This window comes from Equus quagga, chromosome 2 (assembly GCF_021613505.1).
Source record: "Equus quagga isolate Etosha38 chromosome 2, UCLA_HA_Equagga_1.0, whole genome shotgun sequence".
Lineage (NCBI taxonomy): Eukaryota > Metazoa > Chordata > Mammalia > Perissodactyla > Equidae > Equus > Equus quagga.
This window is the reverse complement of record NC_060268.1, coordinates 41,447,938-41,467,756: the sequence shown is the minus strand read 5'-3', so window position 1 is coordinate 41,467,756 and position 19,819 is coordinate 41,447,938. Positions and strand designations below refer to the sequence as shown.

Genomic DNA, 19,819 nt, shown 5'->3' with positions numbered 1-19,819 from the left:
TTATCCTTGATCATGACAGTTCCTTTAAACAAATCAGTCAGGATTAAGGATGAAGGAATAAAAGGAGCCACCATTTCTTGCTGCATGCCCCCTTTTCACCACCCACTCCTATATTCTTGTATTGGCATGAAGGGGGCCGAGGAGGAAGATGTGAGGAACGGGAAGGGGGAAGAGATGGGATGTCCTAGAGCGGGTTATATTTTCCTAAGTTAACTGTAGAATTAATGCTCCTAGGTGAACCAGAGAACTGTTGTCTACTCATTCTGCCCTTCTGCCCTCACTACTGTGGGTAAATATCGTGGATATAGAATATAATAAATAATCTAAACTTTTTCCTCAGTTTTGTGTGGGAGGATTCTCATAACAGCAGCGCACCAACAGACAAGCCCAGACTGCTCGCTCTTACTGACAATTATGAACTGCTCATCTATGAATTTAATTTGAAAGATGGAAGATGTGATGCAACCATTTTGTATAGCTATAGTCAGGAGAGATTGCAAAAGCTCGTTGAAGATCTAAATATCAGTAAGTATTTACAGGTAGTCTTTCAGCATGTTGAAATCCGTGACATTACTAGGTAATTTTATATATTTCAGGAAAAATTCTTATAGAGGTGAAATCCTGGAGGGACATCTGCCTTGTGCAGGACAGTAGCCACTAGCCACATAGGGCTGTTGACCACTTGAAATGTGGTTAACATGAATTAAGATGAAATTTAAATGTCAGATGCATACCAGATTTTGAAGATTTAGTATTGAAAAAGTAAAATATCTCATTAATGGTTTTTTATATTAATTGCATGTTGAAATGATATTTTAGATATGGGGTAAATAATGTATATTAAAATTACTTTCACCTGTTTCTTTTTTTTTCCAATGTAGCTGCTAGAAAATTTAAAATTACGTATGTGGCTCGCATTTGTGGTTGACGCATTTTTGTTAGCTAGTGCTGATATAGACTGGGTACACAGCTATTTACTGTGTCCTCGAGGGCTACAGGGAGCAGAAATCAAAGCAGTCAGTCTTCTGTTTTTAGCGCAGTAGCATACTTGCCACACTTGATTTTAAGTTTCCTTCTTTTTTTTTTTTTAAAAAAAAGTCTCATTGTCCTTGTGAGGCCTTCTGGTGTGCTATCAGACTTGGGCCATAAACAGAAGGAACAAAGACATTGTAGGCCATCTTTGTTCATCTTCTTACCTACCTTCCAATGACCACTTGCTTAGGTGGGTACGAACAATAACTACCTACTGTTGGACTAAGTCAAGTGCTGTTTCTTTTTTGTTTTACCTGTTTGTGTTATGTTTACAGAATCAAATTTACCACTTATGAAGTTGTGACCAATGTATTTGAAATAATATCCTTTTCTTTCATAGGTATTTCCTTATTATCTTTGAGAATTCTGTCATTTCACGATAACACATCATTATTGTTCATCAACAAGTGTATCATCCTGCACGTTGTATTTCCTGAAAGAGATGCTGAGATTAGAGTACTCAACTGTTTTACATTACCTCTGCCTGCACAGGCAGTGGACAGGATTATTGACACGCAGCTCTGCAGAGGAATTCTCTTTGTTTTGAGTAGTTTAGGCTGGATCTGTATCCTTCGCAGTAAAGATGTGACATGCAAGGGCAGAGAATACCTAGAAAGATGAGCCTTTTTAGACTCTTAGCGTTAGGGACGGGGGTATAGGTAGAATGATTCATTTTTCAGTAAAACTTTTCAGGGAAAAAAGATCTTAATGAACTTAAAATACTCAACTATATTGCTTTATATTCCATTCAAATGCTTTCCAGTATATACATATATATTTTTCCATGTTCAAAATCATCTTATCCAATTTGCATTCTTTTTAAATTGTATATGCTCTTCATTATCCATTTACTCAAAATATTAAATATCTACCATATGCTTGTTCCAGCAAGGATTTAGATGATGGGTTATGTGATACATATATTTTCATGTATGAATATAGTCCATCTCTTATCTCTAATGATGATTCATATTAGTGAATCATATGGTTTGCTTAACTACTTCTAATTTGTTTTTGGAAAATATTACAGTTTTTTTGACAGATCATCAGCAAAATTATTTTGAAGACTTGAAAAATCACCCCTTATATGATTTTGGAACTTTCATTTCTAAGTTAAAGGAATGGTTTTTCTATTTTCGATACATCATAACCTGTGTTAAAATTTCTTTTGCAAAAATGTAAAATATTGGAGTAACTTCATTGTTGTTGCCAGTTTATAGAACTGTGCTAACACGATAGGCACCAGGTATATATGGCTGTTGAGCACTTGAGATTGGCTAGCATGACTGAAGAACTGAATTCTTAATTTATTTAATGCTTTAAATTTAAAAGCTGATAATTGATTCAGTTATTGGAGAACTTATAAGTCTATTTGGAACAACTTTGTTTGTTCCAAGTTCTCAAATGTAAATTTTATGAAGTCTAAATACAGATCAGGTATTTCCAGTGAAAATTTAGTGTCCAAATTGAGATGCACTATAACTATAAAATACCAGATTTTGAACAATTGTGTGAAAAAAAGGATATGAAATATCTCAATTTTTTTATGTTGATTACATGTTGAGGTAATATTTTGGATATATTGGGTTAAGTAAAATAATGTTATTAGAATTTGGTTCACTAGTTTCTTACTTTTTTGATAAGCCTACTAGAAAATTTACAATGATAAATGTGGCTCGTATTATATTTCTCTTGGACAGCATTGTTGTCGAATGTGAGTGGAAAATATTAGCAGTGTCCCAGGGCCTGGCACATAGTGTGTATTTGGCAAGTATTGTTGAGTGAACTTTATCAGGCTGTTTATTGGACCACCAACTTCATAGCCATGAGTTGCTGTGATGGGGGCTGCCTCAGTGTCTAGTCTTCCTGCTGTTACTGTACCTGCAAGGTTGGAGCAATGAGCTCAATAGCTCTCTCCCATCCTGTGTTTTAAATGGTTAGGCATACGTAAGACTGCCATTTTCTTTAACTCCAACTCAAAGATATTTTTGACATTGTGGACGGTACACATGTAGCTCATGTGGATTTAGCACTTCACCAAGAAGATATGTGTAATGAGCAGCAACAGGAGCCAGCCAAGATTTCTTCTTTTACTTCACTGAAAGTGTCTCAAGACCTAGATGTTGTAGTGATTGTCAGCTCCTCCAACTCTGCAATTGCTCTTAACTTAAATTTGTATTTCAGGTGTGTGGATTACTACAGTCTCTAATTTGGGGTGGATAATTAGAGTCATAAGAGGTTAAAAATGTACTTGTTAATTTTTTGTTGGTTTTACCAGTTTTCTTTCTCTATTCAGTTAGATCATGTTCTAGCTACTACATAGTGAGGTTGTTAGTATATCATGATGTGTGCAAATAACCACTGGCTACCTTTTTATTTCTGGATGTACATCAAAGTTTTCATTTTGGTTTATATATGTTATTATGTGGCTTATATCATCACATTGTATAAGTAAAAAAAGTAATCAAGCTCAATTTTAAAAGCCCTTGGCCATTATATGTTATATACTCTCCTCTTGTCCCACATTGGGGTAGAAGAGAAATGAGATTGACCCTATGTTAGAATTGCTTCTTATGTGGCTTGGGGCTCACTTTTCTCTTAAAGCACTTTGACAGGATGTCTTAAGCTAGCTTTCTCTAGCTGAGAGTTTCCTCAGTGTTTCCCTTGTAGAGGCCACACTTGTGGCTGTCTACATATATTACTGAAAATTGAGTGCTTATTTGTGTTGCTTTTTGATTTAGATATTCTAGTTGCTTCTGATTTTTATAACATTTGAGAGGAGTATGTGTGTATGTGAGTGTGCACACACGCACAGAGCAGCCTGTTCATTGCAACTTGCTTGTCTAGAAGTAAGCCAATCCGCATTATGACTTTCGGTATTTAGGGCTGTTCAAAACCATAAGGGTTTTTGGTCCTAACTTAATGTGAATGAGGTAAACAAATCCTTGGATAATTGGGAATGCACTTTGATGGATTTTATTGCTTGTTGTTGGGATCGTAAGAAAGAGTAAATTCGTCTTCACACACCTACCGGAACTTCTTACCACTGTGATTTTTTCATTTGTTTAAATGGCCTTTTAATGCTTTTTTTTTTTTTTTGGTAATCTTTGAGCAAGGATGACTAGCACATTCTCAGATTGTGTGCTTGCTTACCAGTACGCCATTTGTACTGATTAAAACATATCCTGTATGTGTAGAGTTACATCCTAATCATCTGTTTCGGAAAATAGTCTGACAGGTGAGGAGGGAGGAAAGCGTACTCAGCTGCTCCGACCCTTGAGTGTAGGGTTCTCTTCCTCTGGTGTTCGGGCAACGTTCCGAGAGAACTCCGATGAGGGCACCAGGCACGTTCCTTTGAACAAATTTCGTTGAACTCAGTTACTGTAACATCAGCCGAAGAAGAGCTGCTGCTCTGTTCCCTGCAGTAAATTTAGGGATCTGTCCTGTCCAACTAAATGAGTGATCTCTATTTACTAACTTTTTACATGAATTTTATTTAATTAGTATAATTCTTCTGGAGTTGACTGCCATGTTTTATTTTCTGACTGTGCTCTGAAATCTAAAAGTGTTTTTATCCTTTCTGCCTCCTGGCCCTAGCTCTTTTTTCCCCTTGATTCAGAATGTCAGTCCCTCCTTTTTATTTTATCAAGTCCTGTTCACCCTTTGAAATCTACCTCTTTCATGAAGGCTTTCCTTGCTAAAACCCCTTCCATTTGTAATTTTACCTCATTTTACAATTTTTCTCCTCTTCAAACTCCTGTAGCACATCTGCTTTGAACTATAGTTTAGCACTTAATTGTGTAGTCTTGTATTATTTCCCTAATTTTTTCATGTTTCCTGTAGAGTTTAGAAGCGCCTTGAGAACCCAAACTCACGGTTTGTTCCTTCAATTCATTGTAATTGAATTTTTCTTCCAATTTACCTTAGTTGTCCACTCCCAGAGTCATACCCTGGGCTTTGTCATTATTTGAAACTGCTCTTCCCCCAGTCACTCTTCTACGTGTCTCAGTCTCCGACCACAACTTCCCAAACTTTCATGCTTGCTTACTCAAGTACTCCCACTTCACTCGTCATCTGACCACATTGGAATTTCCAATTCATTGACCTTCCACTCTCCAGCCCCCTCCTGTGTTCAGTTCCCTCCCTTTCCAGCATAAATGTGATCTATCATGTCAGTCATTTTCTTGCATGCACTCTAAACTCTTGCTCCTGCCCTGTGATGATGCTTGGTCTGACAAAATCTTTTTTTTTCCCACTCTGCCTTTTCTGTTCCTGCACGCAAGTGACTGAGCACTTGTGAGAAAATGACAATGGAAAATTGATACCACTATAAGTTCACATTCATTACCTTCAGCTGGTCTCTGAATATTGCTGGGAAATTTTACAGTGATTTTTCATGAGCCCATTCTTTACAACAATGTTTTTAAACTTCCAGTTTCCTCAAACCACTATTCATCTCTTTATCCCCAACTCCTTTTGAGTGACTTTGCCTCCTACTTTGTGAAGGAAGTAGGACCCACCTCATGGGAGCTCCCTCAGTTTCTGACATTAAATTACAAACCCACTTTCCTATACCCATCTTCTCCGTCTTCCCTCCTATTATAGTGGAGGGATTCCCCTCCTACGAAGGCCCGTTCCTCTGTGTGTGCTCTGGATCCCATTTCTTCCTTCTCAGGGCCCTTTTTCCATTTCCTCTTTTTTCTATGTCTCCAACCTCTTTTAAGCATTAGATCCACATCTAGTTAATCACGAGGTCCTAGCCATTCAACCTTCTAAATGTTTCTTGAATCTGTCCACTTTTCTTAACTCCTCTGTCATCACTCTGATCCATGCTACTATTATCGCTTACCTGAACTAGCTAAACCATCCTGAGATTGGTCTCCCCATGGCTGTTGTTACCCTGTCAAATCCATCCTCTGTAGAGTAGCCAGAGTAATGTTGAAATGCTTGTCTTATCAGAGGTATAGCCAAGTATGAACATCTGGGGACAGAGTATCTACCTTTTGTTGGTGGTGGAACTACCTTCTCCATGCATCATATTTTCTCACTGTCACTCTGCCTTTTTTAACCTCTTTTCATCATCTCCTTGACAAATGGATGTCAACATATTACCTTCAAATTGTTCGAAGGGTTAATAGTTAATAATTTAGCGAAGTGCTCAGGAGGTTTAAATGCCTCCCTTTCTCCCCCGAGCTTCTCTTCTGCATCTGGTCGTATCACTTTTCTGCTTTAAAACCGTTATTTAGCTTCCTTCCCCTCCCCCCAAAGTAAAGCTAAAAATCCTTATTAGCCCATAAAGCCCTGCACCATCTATCTCCTGCCAAACTCTCCAGCCTCATGTCACACCACCTTGCTTCTCATTCGCTATGCTTTAGCCCCCCTAGCCTTCTTTGTGTTTCTGAGATGTGACAGCCCTCTTTCCGCATATACTCTCCTACCTACACCTGCGTTCATACTTTGCCTTCCTAGTTTTCATGCATTCCCATGGTCTCAGCCTAAGTCTTACTTGGTGGTAGTGGTATAGTGAGTGATTTAGAAACCTGGGCTTTATGATCATGTTGACATGGTTCAAATTCAACTCCACTGTTTCTCTGAGCCTTGGTTTCTGTATTTATAAAATGGGGGTATGTTTACCTCATAGGGTCTTTGAAAGGCTTAAATAAGGTAATTATATAAAGTTTTTAGCATAACATCTGCAATATAGTAGACGATAAATGCTCTTATCTCTTCATAAGGCTAACTGCCGTTAAGGGTCAAATTCTTTATTTGTTGTTGATATATAATTTACCTAGAACATTATATTAGTTTAAGATGTATAATGTAATGATTCAATATATATATTGTGAAATGATCGCCACAATAAATCTAGTTAACATCCATCACCACACATAGTTACAGATGGGTCAGATTCTTAAGGTTGACTTTATCACTCTGCCATAAGCAGTGGAGATAAGGAGGAGTCCCTTCAGGGAGACTTATTGTTTATACTGTTGCTTTCTCTGACACACTTCCCTCCCCTCCCCACCTCCACCCCCAATTTTAATAGGAGCAGTAGTACAACAGATTTGTATTTGATCTTTTTTTTTTTTTTTTTTACCATGGCTCCCATTTTAAAATGTAGGCAACACCCAGGACACCTACTATGCGAAAGAACTCTAGAAGACAGTCCTATTGAAGGCCCTAAGGAGATAGATGAAGATGATCCTGCTAATTCTGACTACAACATGAAACTGACCAAGTTTTCCTTCCAAGTTGATAGGTACAGAAACCTCACTTTTGGATTTACTCCATTATTATTTCCTTTTTTTATCATGCTTGCTCTGTACCTTTTCACTAAATGTCTTTACAGAGGTAGACACTTTTTTTTTTTACGTACATCTTTTTCCTAGTTTAGTGTTTTACTTAGTGCCTTTTGCTGTAACAGGTGTGAATTTTGCCCTATCTTCTAGGTCTTGGAAAGCCCAGCTATCATCATTGAATGAAACAATAAAGAGCTCCAAGCTGGAGGTTTCCCATTGTGCTCCATGGTTCCAGGATATTTTACACGTGGAGCCTTCTGAATCTGGTAACCACGGTACCAGTGTGCCAGGCTGGGCCTTCATTCCACAGGACATAATGGACCGCCAGTATAATTTTCCACAGAAAGATCACACCAAGACCAATGATCCAGGAAGATCCTGGAAAATAGTGCACATCAATGAACAAGAGGAACCCATCATCCTTAAATGTGTGTCTGTGACAGGATTCACTGCACTGTTTACTTGGGAAGCGGAGAGGATGGGCTGCACCATTGTCCTTTGGGATCTGGAGACCCAGGGCATGCAGTGTTGTCCTCTTGGCAAAAAATGTATTCCTGTAGACAGTAGTGGAGACCAGCAGCTGTGCCTTGTTTTGACAGGTGAGAATGTCTTGTATCAGATTGAAATCCACTGCTGAGAGGTGTGCTTTCTTAATGTCCTTTGCTTCTGCTGTCCTGGTGGTGGTAGTGCTACTCTCTCCTAAGTGGTAATCTTTCATGGAGGAAATTTGGTGTTAGTCTTGGTAACGTTGTCTCATATGTTTGATTTTTAGTTAAGGTTGTTTATGCTCAGCTAAATGCTAAGATACTAAGAGAAAGTTGAAGAGTCATAAAGATTGATTTTAACCTGGCGAGTCTTCACTTGACCTCAGTCTGTATAAGCAAAGGTTGCAAGCTGGCTGCTTGTGGGCTGTGTATGAACTGCAGATTTATTTTGTTTGTCTTGCACTAGCTAGGCTTTTGAAAAATATTTTATTTATTATAAACATGTAAAATTAAAGGATTTCACACAAAATCTGAATTTCCAGCTATTACTGGAATTACGAGATCTGGCAACACTGGACCTGCATTCCTATGTAGTAATTTATGGGTTGGAGCTGAATTTGTTCTCTTAGATGGGTCATTTTCTTTCTAGTTAGGCTTTTCTTGCACTTGTCTCGCCACCTGTTTGGTCCCTGTAGGCATTTGAGTTTGATATTTCAGACACACATGCATACAGCATTTATGCCATAACCTCTACAAAGCTATTGAGTGTCGTGATTGAACTAACCATGTATTTCTTCTTCAGTACCCCAATTTTGATAATCATGTATTTCTGTATGTCAAGAGCCTGTTATTGTTTTATTTTGGTAAACCAGAAGTGTGACTTCTCTGTAAATAGTTGAAGGTTCCAGATATTGATTGTGCAAGATAATACAAAGTAGAAAAGATGTAGTGCTATTTCGTAGGATGCATTCTTCTTACAAGGATTTGCCTTGTGGTCAGTGTTTAAAAATAAAACTCTCCTTTAAAAACATTGAAAAATCATGATGAATTAAGTTCATAATAGTACCTGGTGTCCAACAACTATATTTGCAATTATAGAGCTGAAGTATTGAGTAATTAGAAATTAATTCCTGTCGTCTTAAAACGTAAGTCCTGATAATTTATTAAAGCCAACTTTTATTTTTCCTATAGAAAATGGACTTTCCCTGATTTTGTTTGGTTTGACTCAAGAGGAGTTTTTAAATAGACTAATGATTCATGGAAGTGCCAGCACTGTGGACTCTCTCTGCCATCTCAATGGTTGGGGGAGGTGCTCAATCCCCATACATGCACTAGAGGTAACAGAACTAAATGCCTGTAGAGCTTTTAGAGCTTTGCTTGTTTTCTCTCATGTGCTCTTATTTGACTGAAGATTTGGGAGAATTCATTTAACCTAACAGCAAAAAGAACTATAGTCTTTACCCATCCAGTTGCTTAGTTCTGGCCAGTTCATTATCCTAACTCTGCTTAGCAGTTTACCCTTTTTGGCTTTAAAAGATACAAGATTATAATAAACACTTTAAGAAAGAGAATTACAAGAAATGGAGGCCACAATAAGCTGATGAGACTAAATAAAGTGGAAGCAAGCTATGGAAAGCTTGACTAGGAAGGGTCTTTTATTACTGCCTCATAATCCAGCTATAGAAGCAACATAACCTGAATTTATATGGCATTTTATATGAAGTTCACAAACACTCCTTTGTATGCATTATCTGATTTCATCCTAAAATAACCACATGAGATGAATTAGGTAGTTTTTATTCATTTCATTTTGTAGGTGAAAAACCTTAGGCTCGAAATGGTTGGAGAAAGGAGCTAGCATCAAAGTGAGAGCACTTTCTACTATACCACACAGCCCCGGAAAGGTCAAAAACTGGAAGTTAATGTCATGTGCCAGTTTGTTTTTTTAATGATAGCTTTACTGAGATATAGTTCACGTACCGTAAAATTCACCCATCTAAAGTGTACAATTCAATGGGTTTTAGTTACTATATTCGGAGTTGTACAACCATCATCACTGTCTAATTCTAGAATGTTTTTATCACTCCAGAAAGAAACTCTGTACCCATTAGTAGTCCCTTCCTATTCTTCTCGGCCCTTAAGTCCCCAAAACTAATCTGCTTTCTGTCTCTGGATTTGCTTATTCTGGATATTTCATATAAATAGAATTGTAAAATATGTGGCCTTTTGTGACTGGCTTCTTTCACTTAGCATGTTTTCAAGGCTCATCCTTGTTGTAGCATGTATCAGTACTTCATTCCTTTTTATGGCTGAATAATATTCCATTGTACAGATATACCACATTTTGTTTTCTCTACTCGTCAGTTGATGGATATTTGGGTTGTTTCCACTTTTTTTTTTTTAAAGATTTTATTTTATCCTTTTTCTCCCCAAAGCCCCCCGGTACATAGTTGTATATTCTTCGTTGTGGGTCCTTCTAGTTGTGGCATGTGGGACGCTGCATCAGTGTGGCTTGATGAACAGTGCCATGTCCGTGCCCAGGATTTGAACCAACAAAACACTGGGCTGCCTGCAGCAGAGTGCACAAACTTAACCACTCGGCCACGGGGCCAGCCTGGTTGTTTCCACTTTTTGACTGTTATGAATAATTCTGCTATAAGCAGTGATGTGCAAGTTTTCATGTCACCATATGTTTTCATTTCTCTTGGGTATATACCTAGCCATGGAATTACTGGATCATTTGACTTTTTGAAGAACCACCAAGCTGTTTTCTACAGCAGCTACACTGTTTTATATTCCCACCAGCAATGTATGAAGGTCCCAATAGCTCCACATCCTACCGACTTGCTGTTGTCCACCTTTTTTATTATAGGCTATTTGTATATCTCTTTGGAGAAATGTCTCTTTATTTATTTATTTATTTTTGGTGAGGAAGATTGGCCCTGAGCTAACATCTGTGCCAATCTTCCTCTATTTTATATGTGGGACAACTGCCACAGCATGGCTCGATGAGCGATGCGTAGGTCCACACCAGGGATCCAAACTGGTGAAACCCAGGCCACCAAAGTGGAGCACACAAACTTAACTGCTATGCCACCGAGCCGGCCCTGAGAAATGTCTATTTAAATCCTTTGTCCATTTTTAAATTGAGTTATTTGTCTTTACTGTTGAGTTCTAAGTATGTATTCTGGATACTAGACCCTCATGAGATATATGATTTTTAAATATTTTCTCTTATTCTGTGGGTTTTCATTTCACCTTCTCAGTGGTATCCTTTGAAACACAAAAGTCTTTAATTTTGATGAAGTCAATTTACCTTTTTTTTTTTTCCTTGTCACTTGTGCTTTTAGCCTGCTTTTCAGTTAACTTTATATCACATTGCTTTAACCTTATAATTCACATGAACTATAACTTCACTGTAAGGGTGATTCCCAAGTTCCTAGCTTTGTATAGTTCTAGAATTACAAAGCAGTAGAGCTGCAAGTTTTCCATGCTAACCTCCTGTTTTCTACTGAAGCAGAGACTGGTGTTCAGAAGGGTTGCAGAGACTTGCCCCAGATTGCATGATTAGTCATTGTCAGAATACTCCCTACCACCCAGGTCCTCCTGCAAGATAAAGACAGCCTTGTGTCTCCTTCAGTCTCGCACGTTAAGTTCTAAAGTTTTTTGTTTTTAAATCTGTATCCTGATTTTTTTCCTATTGTAATTTTTTCTTTGATTTTCTCCCATTTCAGGCTGGCATAGAAAATCGTCAGCTGGACACAGTAGATTTCTTTTTGAAGAGCAAGGAAAATCTTTTGAATCCATCCTCAAAATCTTCTGTAGCTGATCAGCTTGACCACTTTCCATCCCATTTGTATTTAAGAAGTAAGTAGAATAAAAATGTTTGTGTATTTATAATGTATGTATTGTTGTATTTATGATTTTTATCTTTTTAATCACTTTCAAATTATTGTTGTGTTTTCTGATGACTTATTTACTTGCCAAAACTCAGTCAGTCATGAGATTTTATATATTTTGTGGAAACTTGAGAGAGTTGTGAGAGCCTATAAATGTTCTCATTCTAAGTGTGGTGTTTATTGTTCATATCCTGTACTGTGCTTTGTATTTTTATATGCAAGGAGGAGATGATCTTTCAAATTTAAGAGATTTTTATTCAAAAGAGAATAAAAGAGAATGATTTTCATTCAAAATTGCCCACCCTTGAGACTTGTAGTGACAATGTGGCTGGCTGAGTTATGGATTGAGACTTGGTATAAGAATTTTCAGCCTGACTCTTCTGCTTTTTTGCTACATTACCAACACTTTTCAAGATTTTGGCTTTCCTTTTTAATAAACAGGAAACCTAGCTTTTATTTTTGGACCAGGTAGCCATACAAATCCTCTCCTCAAAGGGGTAGGGTAATAAAGTTTTTTCCCTGTACATACAGTTTTATAATTTTTTTTCACTTGATAATATAGACATCTTTCCTGTTAATAATAGATATACTTATTATTTATGATGGCATAGACTTTCATTATATGGACTGTAGCGTAATTTATTTATTATCAACAAAACTTCTATTAGACATGTAGACTGATTCCCATTTTGCTGTTACCGGCAGTGTGCTATAAATGCTGTGTGTGTGTATGTGTGTGTATAATTTCACATATGTACAATTATTTACTTGAGATAAACTTTTAGATGTGGAATTTCCACATCAAAGAGATACACAATTTATATTCTCAAATGCTTTGATAAATTCTCCTTCAGAAAGGTTTTGCCAATTTGTACTCTAGTTTTGTGGAGAAAATGACAACCTGCTTTTCCATCGATGTAGTGTTAGTTCTCACTGAGAATGATACCGAACCTCTTAATCTCAAATTCATGTGCCTGGTGTGCAATAAGCCAATCATTGAAACTCCAATCACTTATCTCTGGCCTATCAGCCTGGACTTGTAACCAGGGGGCTTATTCTGGGATTTTATCTAAGTGTTTTTCTACTTCTCCCAAGGTGTTGATGTAACCGCAGTGCAGAGAATTAACAACCACACATACCCTGTCTTGTTTGCCAGCAAGTAGTCAAGGGCCATATGATTATGCAAAACCACTCTAGCCAGAAGATCTAAAGCCCTTTGTTGGGCTGCGATAGCAAAAGCAGTTTCATTAGTTAGAATTCCTGAAGTTCGCACTAGTGAAGAACCCAATTCATTTTACTATCTGACTGATTGGTGTTGGCTGTCTTACCCCAGAACAGCAGCATAAGGTCTTTCAGTGGCTCACAAGACCAGTTTTTCCCTTTTCAGCTTCTGAGTGCTCTGGTTGTGGGGCAGTGAGCTTCACTCGTGTGTGATGTATCCACCGCTTGATTCCAGCCAGTTTGACTGATGAATGGGCGCTTAGGAGGACTTCATAAGGACCAGTTCACTTGGGGACTAGTTGGTCCTCTGGTCAATGCTCCTTCCAAGACTTAAGGAGAACCTAGTCACCTGCCTTGTTGTGGTAGAGTGGAAAAGTCACAGGAATGGGGGCCTATGAGAGGCAAACTCGTGAACGGAAGTCAGAATTTCATTAAAAAATTTCAAATGCTGCCTGATTGCTGTTTCCCTCTGTTGTACACAATCTCCCCCTGTTGATGAAGCCGAGAATGGTCTCCCGTACATCATTTCAAAGGAACTCAATTGAAGCCTACTTACTGGGGCTACATGGATCCTCAGTAGGGCAGAGGGCATCTTGCTCAGGTTAAATTAGTTTCCCAACAAATTTTGACAACTGTCCTCCTTAAAGTGTGGCACATCTTTTCAGTCTTTCCTGTCAGCTGGGGCTGCCATAAGGCATGGAGTTTCCAAGTGATCCCCAAGGCTCTTGATACCTTCTGGGTTATCTGGGAGATGAATGTGGTTCTGTTGTCACTCTGGATTGACAGTGAGAGTCTGCACCTGGGAATGATCTCCTTTAGCAAAGCCTTGGTTTTGGCAGCCCTCCCAGTTCTGCAAGGGAAAGCTTCAGCCCGTCCCTATCCAGGACTTCTCAGGCATGTCAGATTGAGATCCATCATTGGGCTGCAACAGTAGCATCTGAAAGGTACAGGCATGCTCTGGTGGCACCTCTACTTCTAAGCGTCCGGGGGAAAAATGACTTGAGCCTTTAGCCTGGCAAGCAAATCTCGACCCAGAAGAGAAACAGGGCATTCAGGCATGTATAGGAAGCTGTGTCTCAGGTTTGTGTTTCCAAGGTGACAGTCCAAGGGTTGTAGGAAAAAAAAAAAAAGAGGGAGGGGGCAGGTCATTGCCTCTCCTGACACCCTGGTAACAACTACAGTTTCCTTTGAGTTGGGGGATAAACGTGTGTTAACAACAGAGTAGGTAGCCCCCGTATCCATGAGAAAGTTACTTAACTTGTTCCCCACTGTCATTTGAATTTGGAGCTTCTGTGGGGATATAACGATAGGTTGCTCCAGTTTAAGCAGAGCCCCTGGACCTCTTCATTCTCCATCTCTATCTCCCCACTCTATTTCCACCATCTGGGTTGAGGGAGTCTTACCTTCTTTTGCCATCTTCTGCAACTTGGGATAATCCTTCTTCCAGTGTCCTTCTTTCTTGCAGAATGCGCACTGATCTTTCCCCAGGGGTGGGCATTCTTCTTTTCTTAATCCTTCCAGAATACAATCCCTGTAGTGTCCTAGGTGAGGCATTCCCCCCTCATTTGTATGCCAGTTTGGTTCAACTATGGGGATGGCCCTGGTAGAATCAGGCCGATTGTTCCTATCCTGGAGATAGAGCCAGTGGGCTTCCTCCAGTGCCTTTTCAGTAACCATACCATGTTCCTTGGCCATGAGTAAAATACTCATTGAGGCTTGGATGTCAGCCCAAGTGGGATGGTATGTTGAAAGATGGAGGAAAATAACTCAGTCATACAATTGGGGTCCTCCCTATAGGATGAATTATTATTCTTCCAGTTAAAAAAAACCAAAGTAGAAAAAGAGGACTGCACCCATATCATGCCTGCCAGTTGGCCATCAGCTTTCATCCCCTGATTGAGAACTGACAGAGTGGAAACTGCTGTGCTAGTGGAGCCCTTGCTCCCTGGCCAAATTGCATACCCTACCAGGGATAGGAAAGACAGACCATATCCTGGCTTCCCTCAACTACTGGGGATTGTTTGGCTCCTGTGCCCTGCTCCCCATATGGGGGGTGGGTTGGAGGTTGTCATGGGCGAGGGGTTCACCAGTTGTGGAGTGGAAACTGGTGGAGGGGGTGCCAGCTGAAAAGGAGGTGGCACAGGAGCTGGCAGGGGAGCTGGGGATGCTGTGGGAGGATTTAAAGCAGTGATCAAAATTTCATTACCCTCCATCATGCCCTTGGAGTCCAGCAGAACTGGTTGGGGCTTCTCAGCCCTTTGAACCATCAAATTACACCTCCTTTGTGTCAGCTCATTTTGGTGCAATGACATAAAAGCCTGCACATGTGGGATTTCCTCCCATTTCCCTTCTCTGTTACAGAATGACTTCAGTTGCAAGATGGTAACATGACTTACAGATCCATTAACAGGCCACTTTTCTCCAGAACCTAAGGAGTGTTGTGGCCAGGCAACATTACAAAGGAAAATCATCTTTTTACATTTCATATGCTCATAACTAAAGCAATCCAGTTTTGGAGTATGCATCCGAGGGAGCTTCATTCAGGGATCAAATTAGCGTTCCCTGTAGTTGACTCACACACAAGATGAACGTACCCACACAAAGACAAAATCCATCTCCTGCAGGGCGAAAACAGATGATGAAGTCCAAGAATCCCCTAGATCTCTCCCAAATGAGGGTCCTCCTTTTTCAATCACACAAAATACAAGTGGAGAGACAGAGGATTCATGACCGTGTGTGTCATGGTGACTCACCTGGCAAATGCAAAACTGAAAGTAGACTGAGGTCTAGTGCGCTTCTCCACTCCAGGTGAGCATTGCACTGATGGCAGCTGACGCCAGTGGGAAGCGGAGAGCGGCAGGGGAAGTCCGCAGGGCAAAGATGCCTGGGCAGCTGCTGGGGACCACCGACCACTGAAACTCTCACTGAGGCTGTCCAGCCATGGGCACGAGACTCTTGGGTGGCTCACCAAAATTGATACCAAACCTCTTAATCTCAAGTTCATGTGCCCAATAGGTTCAAGAGAACCTGTTCTCCTGCCTTCTCATTTTGGCCAATTCAAATAAACCTTTCTCCATCTCCAAGTGCTGATGTCTCTGTGATTGGCTTATTGTGCTTCTGGCCCAGGAATTTGAGATTAAGGGATTACGTATCATGAATGTGGATTAGAAATTTGCTTTTTAAAAACGTTCTCTTTGGTGTTGAATGCACAGTTTGCTCTCCTCTCTATTGAATTGCTAACTCTTTTTATGCTCCATTTTTTTATTGAGGTCATAATAGTTATAACATTGTGAAATTTTGGTTGTACATTATTACTTATAAGTCACCATATATATGTGCCCCTTTACCCTTTATGCCCAACTACCAGCCCCCTTCCCCTCTGGTAACCACTTATCTGTTCTCTTTGTCCCTGTGTTTATGTTCCACATATGAGTGAAATCATGTGGTGTTTGTCTTTCTCTGTCTGGCTTATTTCACTTAACATAATACCTTCAAGGTCCATCCATGTTGTTGCAAAGAGGATGATTTTGTCTTTTTTTATGGCTGAGTAGTATTCCATTGTGTGTGTGTGTGTGTGTGTGTGTGTGTGTGTGTGTGTGTGTATATACATCTTCTTTATCCAGTCATCTGTAGATGGGCACTTGGGTTGCTTCCATGTCTTGGCTGTTGTAAATAATGCTGCAATGAACATAGAAGTGTGTAAGTCCCTTTGAATTCTTGATTTCAAGTTCTTTGGATAAATACCCAGTAGAGGTATAGCTGGGCCATTTGGTTATTTCTATTTTAAGTTTTTGAGAAATCTCCGCACTGTTTTCCATAGTGGGTGCACCAGTTTACATTCCCACCAGCAGCATATGAGGGCTTCCTTTTCTCCACATCCTCTCCAACTATAGCCATTCCAACAGGTGTAAGGTGTTATCTCATTGTAGTTTTGATTTCCATTTCCCCAGTGATTAGTGGTTTGGATGTCTTTTCATGTGTCTCTTGGCCCATCTGTATATCTTCTTTGGAGAAATGTCTGTTCATATCCTCTGCCCATTTTTTGTTTGGGTTGTGTTTTTGTTGTTGAGTTATATGAGTTCTTTATATATTTTGGAGATTAACTCCTTGTCAGATATATGATTTGCAAATATTTCCTCCCAATTGGTGAGTTGTCTTTTTGTTTTGTTCATAGTTTCCATTGCCTTACAGAAGCTGTTTAGTCTGATGAAGTCCCACTTGTTTATTTTTTCTTTTGTTTGTCTTGCCTGAGTAGACATGGTATTCAAAAAGATCCTTCTAAGACCAATGTCAAAGGACTGCCTAAATATTCTTCTAGGAGTTTTATGGTTTCACGTCTTACCTTCAGGTGTTTAATCCATTTTGAGTTACTTAATCCATTTTGAGTTAATTTTTGTGTATGGCGAAAGATTCTTGCATGTGGCTGTTCACTTTTCCCAGCACAATTTATTGAAGAGACTTTCCTTTCTCCATTGTGTGTTCTTAGCTCCTTTGCCAAAAATTAGCTGTCCATAGATGTGTGGTTTTATTTCTGGGCTTTCAATTCTGTTCCATTGATCTGTTTGTCTATTTTTGTACCAGTACTGTGCTGTTTTGATCACTATAGCTTTGTAGTATATTTTGAAGTCAGGAATTGTGATGCCTCCAGCTTTGTTGTTTTTTCTCAGGATTACTGTAGCTGTTTGGGATCTTTTGTTTCCCCATATGAATTCTAGGATTCTTTTTTCTATTTCTGTGAAGAATGTCATTGGGATTCTGATTGGGGATTGCATTGATTCTGTAGATTGCTTTAGGTAGTATGGATGTTTTAACTATGTTTATTCTTCCAATCCATGTGTATGGAATATCTTTCCATTTCTTTATGTCATCATCGATTTCTTTCAATAATGTCTTATAGTTTTCATTGTATAGGTCTTTTACCTCCTTGGTTAAATTTATTCCTAAATATTTTATTCTTTTTGTTGCAGTTGTAAGTGGGATTGTATTCTTGGGTTTTCTCTGTTAGTTCATCATTAGAGTATAGAAATGCACTGATTTTTGTAAGTTGATTTTGTACCCTGCACCTTTACTGTAGTTTTCTGATGGATTCTTTAGGATTTTCTGTATATAAAATCATGTTGTCTGCAAACATTAGAGTTCAGTGCCAATTTGGATACCTGTTATTTCTTTTTCTTGTCTAATTGCTCTGACCAAAACCTCCAGTACTATGTTGAATAAGAGTGCTGAGAGTGGGCACCCTTATCTTGTTCTCGGAGGGATGGCTTTCAGTTTTTCCCTGTTGAGTATGACGTTGGCTGTTGGTTTGTCATATGTGGCCTTTATTATGTTGAGATACTTTCCTTCTATACCCATTTTATTGAGAATTTTTAACATAAATGGATGTTGGATCTTGTCAAATACTTCCTCTGCGTCTATTGAGATGATCACGTGGTTTTTATTCCTCATTTTGTTAATGTGGTGTATCACACTGATTGATTTGCAGATATTGAACCATCCCTGTGTCCGTGGTATAAATCCCACTTGATCATGGCGTATGATCCTTTTAATGTATTGCTGTATTCAATTTGCCAATATTTCGTTGAGGAATTTTACCTCTATTTTCATCAGCAATATTGGCCTGTAATTTTTCTTCTTTGTGTTGTCCTTGTTTGGCTTTGGGATCAGGGTGATGCTGGCCTTATAGAATGTGTTAGGAACTGTTACGTCTTCCTCAATTTGGGGGAATAGTTTGAGAAGGATGGGTATTAAATCTTCTTTGAATGTTTGGTAGAATTCTCCAGAGAAGCCATCTGGTTCTGGACTTTTATTTTTGGGAAGGTTTTTGATTACTGTTTCAGTCTCTTTACTTGTGATTGGTCTATTCAGATTCTTTATTTCTTCTTGATTCAGTTTTGGGAGGTTGTATGAGTCTGAGAATTTATCCATTTCTTGTAGATTGTCCAATTTGTGGGCATATAGTTTTTCATAGTATTCTCTTATAATCCTTTGAATTACTGTGGTATCCATTGTAATTTCTCCTCTTTCATTTCTAATTTTATTATTTTGAGCCTTGTCTCTTTTTTTCTTAGTGTTTTCTTGGTTTCTCTTTCATTTATTTCTACTCTGATTTTTATCAGAGCTGACTGATTTTATCCTTCTGCTGACTCTGGGCTTTTTTTGTTGTTCTTTTTCTAGTTCTGGTAGGTGTAGTATAAGATTGCTTATTTGAGATTTTTCTTGTTTGTTAAGGTGGGCCTGTATTGCTGTGAATTTCCCGTTTAGGACTGCTTTTGCTGCATCCCATATGAGTTGGTATGGTGTATTTTCATTTTCATTTCTCTCCAGATATTTTTTTATTTCTCCTTTAATTTCTTCAATGATCCATTGGTTGTTCAGTAGCATGTTGTTTAGTCTCCACATATTTGTGACTTTCCCAGCTTTTTTCTTGTAGTTGATTTCTAGTTTCATAGCATTATGGTCAGAACAGATGCTTGATATGATTTCAGTCTTCTTAAATTTGTTGAGACTTGCCTTGTTTCCCAACATATGGTCTGTCTTTGAGAATGTTCCATGAGTACTTGAGAAGAATATGTATTCTGCTGTTTTTGGATGTATGTAACTATTAAGTCCATCTGGTCTAGTTTTTCACTTAATTCCATTGTTTCCTTGTTAGCTTTCTCTCTGGATGATTTATCCCTTGATGTAAGAGGGGTGTTAAGGTCCACTACTATTACCGTGTTGCTGTTACTATCTCTTTTTAGGTCTGTTATTAGTTGCTTTATGTACTTTGGTGCTCCTGTTTTGGGTGCATATATATATTTATAAGTGTTGTGTCCTCTTGGTGGAGTGTCCCTTTTATCATTATATACTGCCTCTCTTTAAGTCTCATTGCCTTTTTTATCTT

The 19,819-nt window shown here is 38.8% G+C and overlaps 1 protein-coding gene across 4 annotated transcripts in view; it reads left to right on the top strand.

The window, feature by feature from the left end:
• The window catches only part of SPG11 (SPG11 vesicle trafficking associated, spatacsin), a 75,696-nt gene that overhangs the window by 2,644 nt on the left and 53,233 nt on the right, over positions 1-19,819 (top strand). For all 4 annotated transcript variants that reach the window (XM_046654055.1, XM_046654053.1, XM_046654054.1 and 1 more), the window contains exons 2-8: positions 341-525; positions 1,373-1,597; positions 3,015-3,216; positions 7,154-7,291; positions 7,482-7,930; positions 9,008-9,153; positions 11,551-11,683. In XM_046654055.1, coding sequence (XP_046510011.1) covers positions 341-525; positions 1,373-1,597; positions 3,015-3,216; positions 7,154-7,291; positions 7,482-7,930; positions 9,008-9,153; positions 11,551-11,683 — 1,478 coding nt within the window. The remainder of the gene's footprint in view (positions 1-340; positions 526-1,372; positions 1,598-3,014; positions 3,217-7,153; positions 7,292-7,481; positions 7,931-9,007; positions 9,154-11,550; positions 11,684-19,819) is intronic.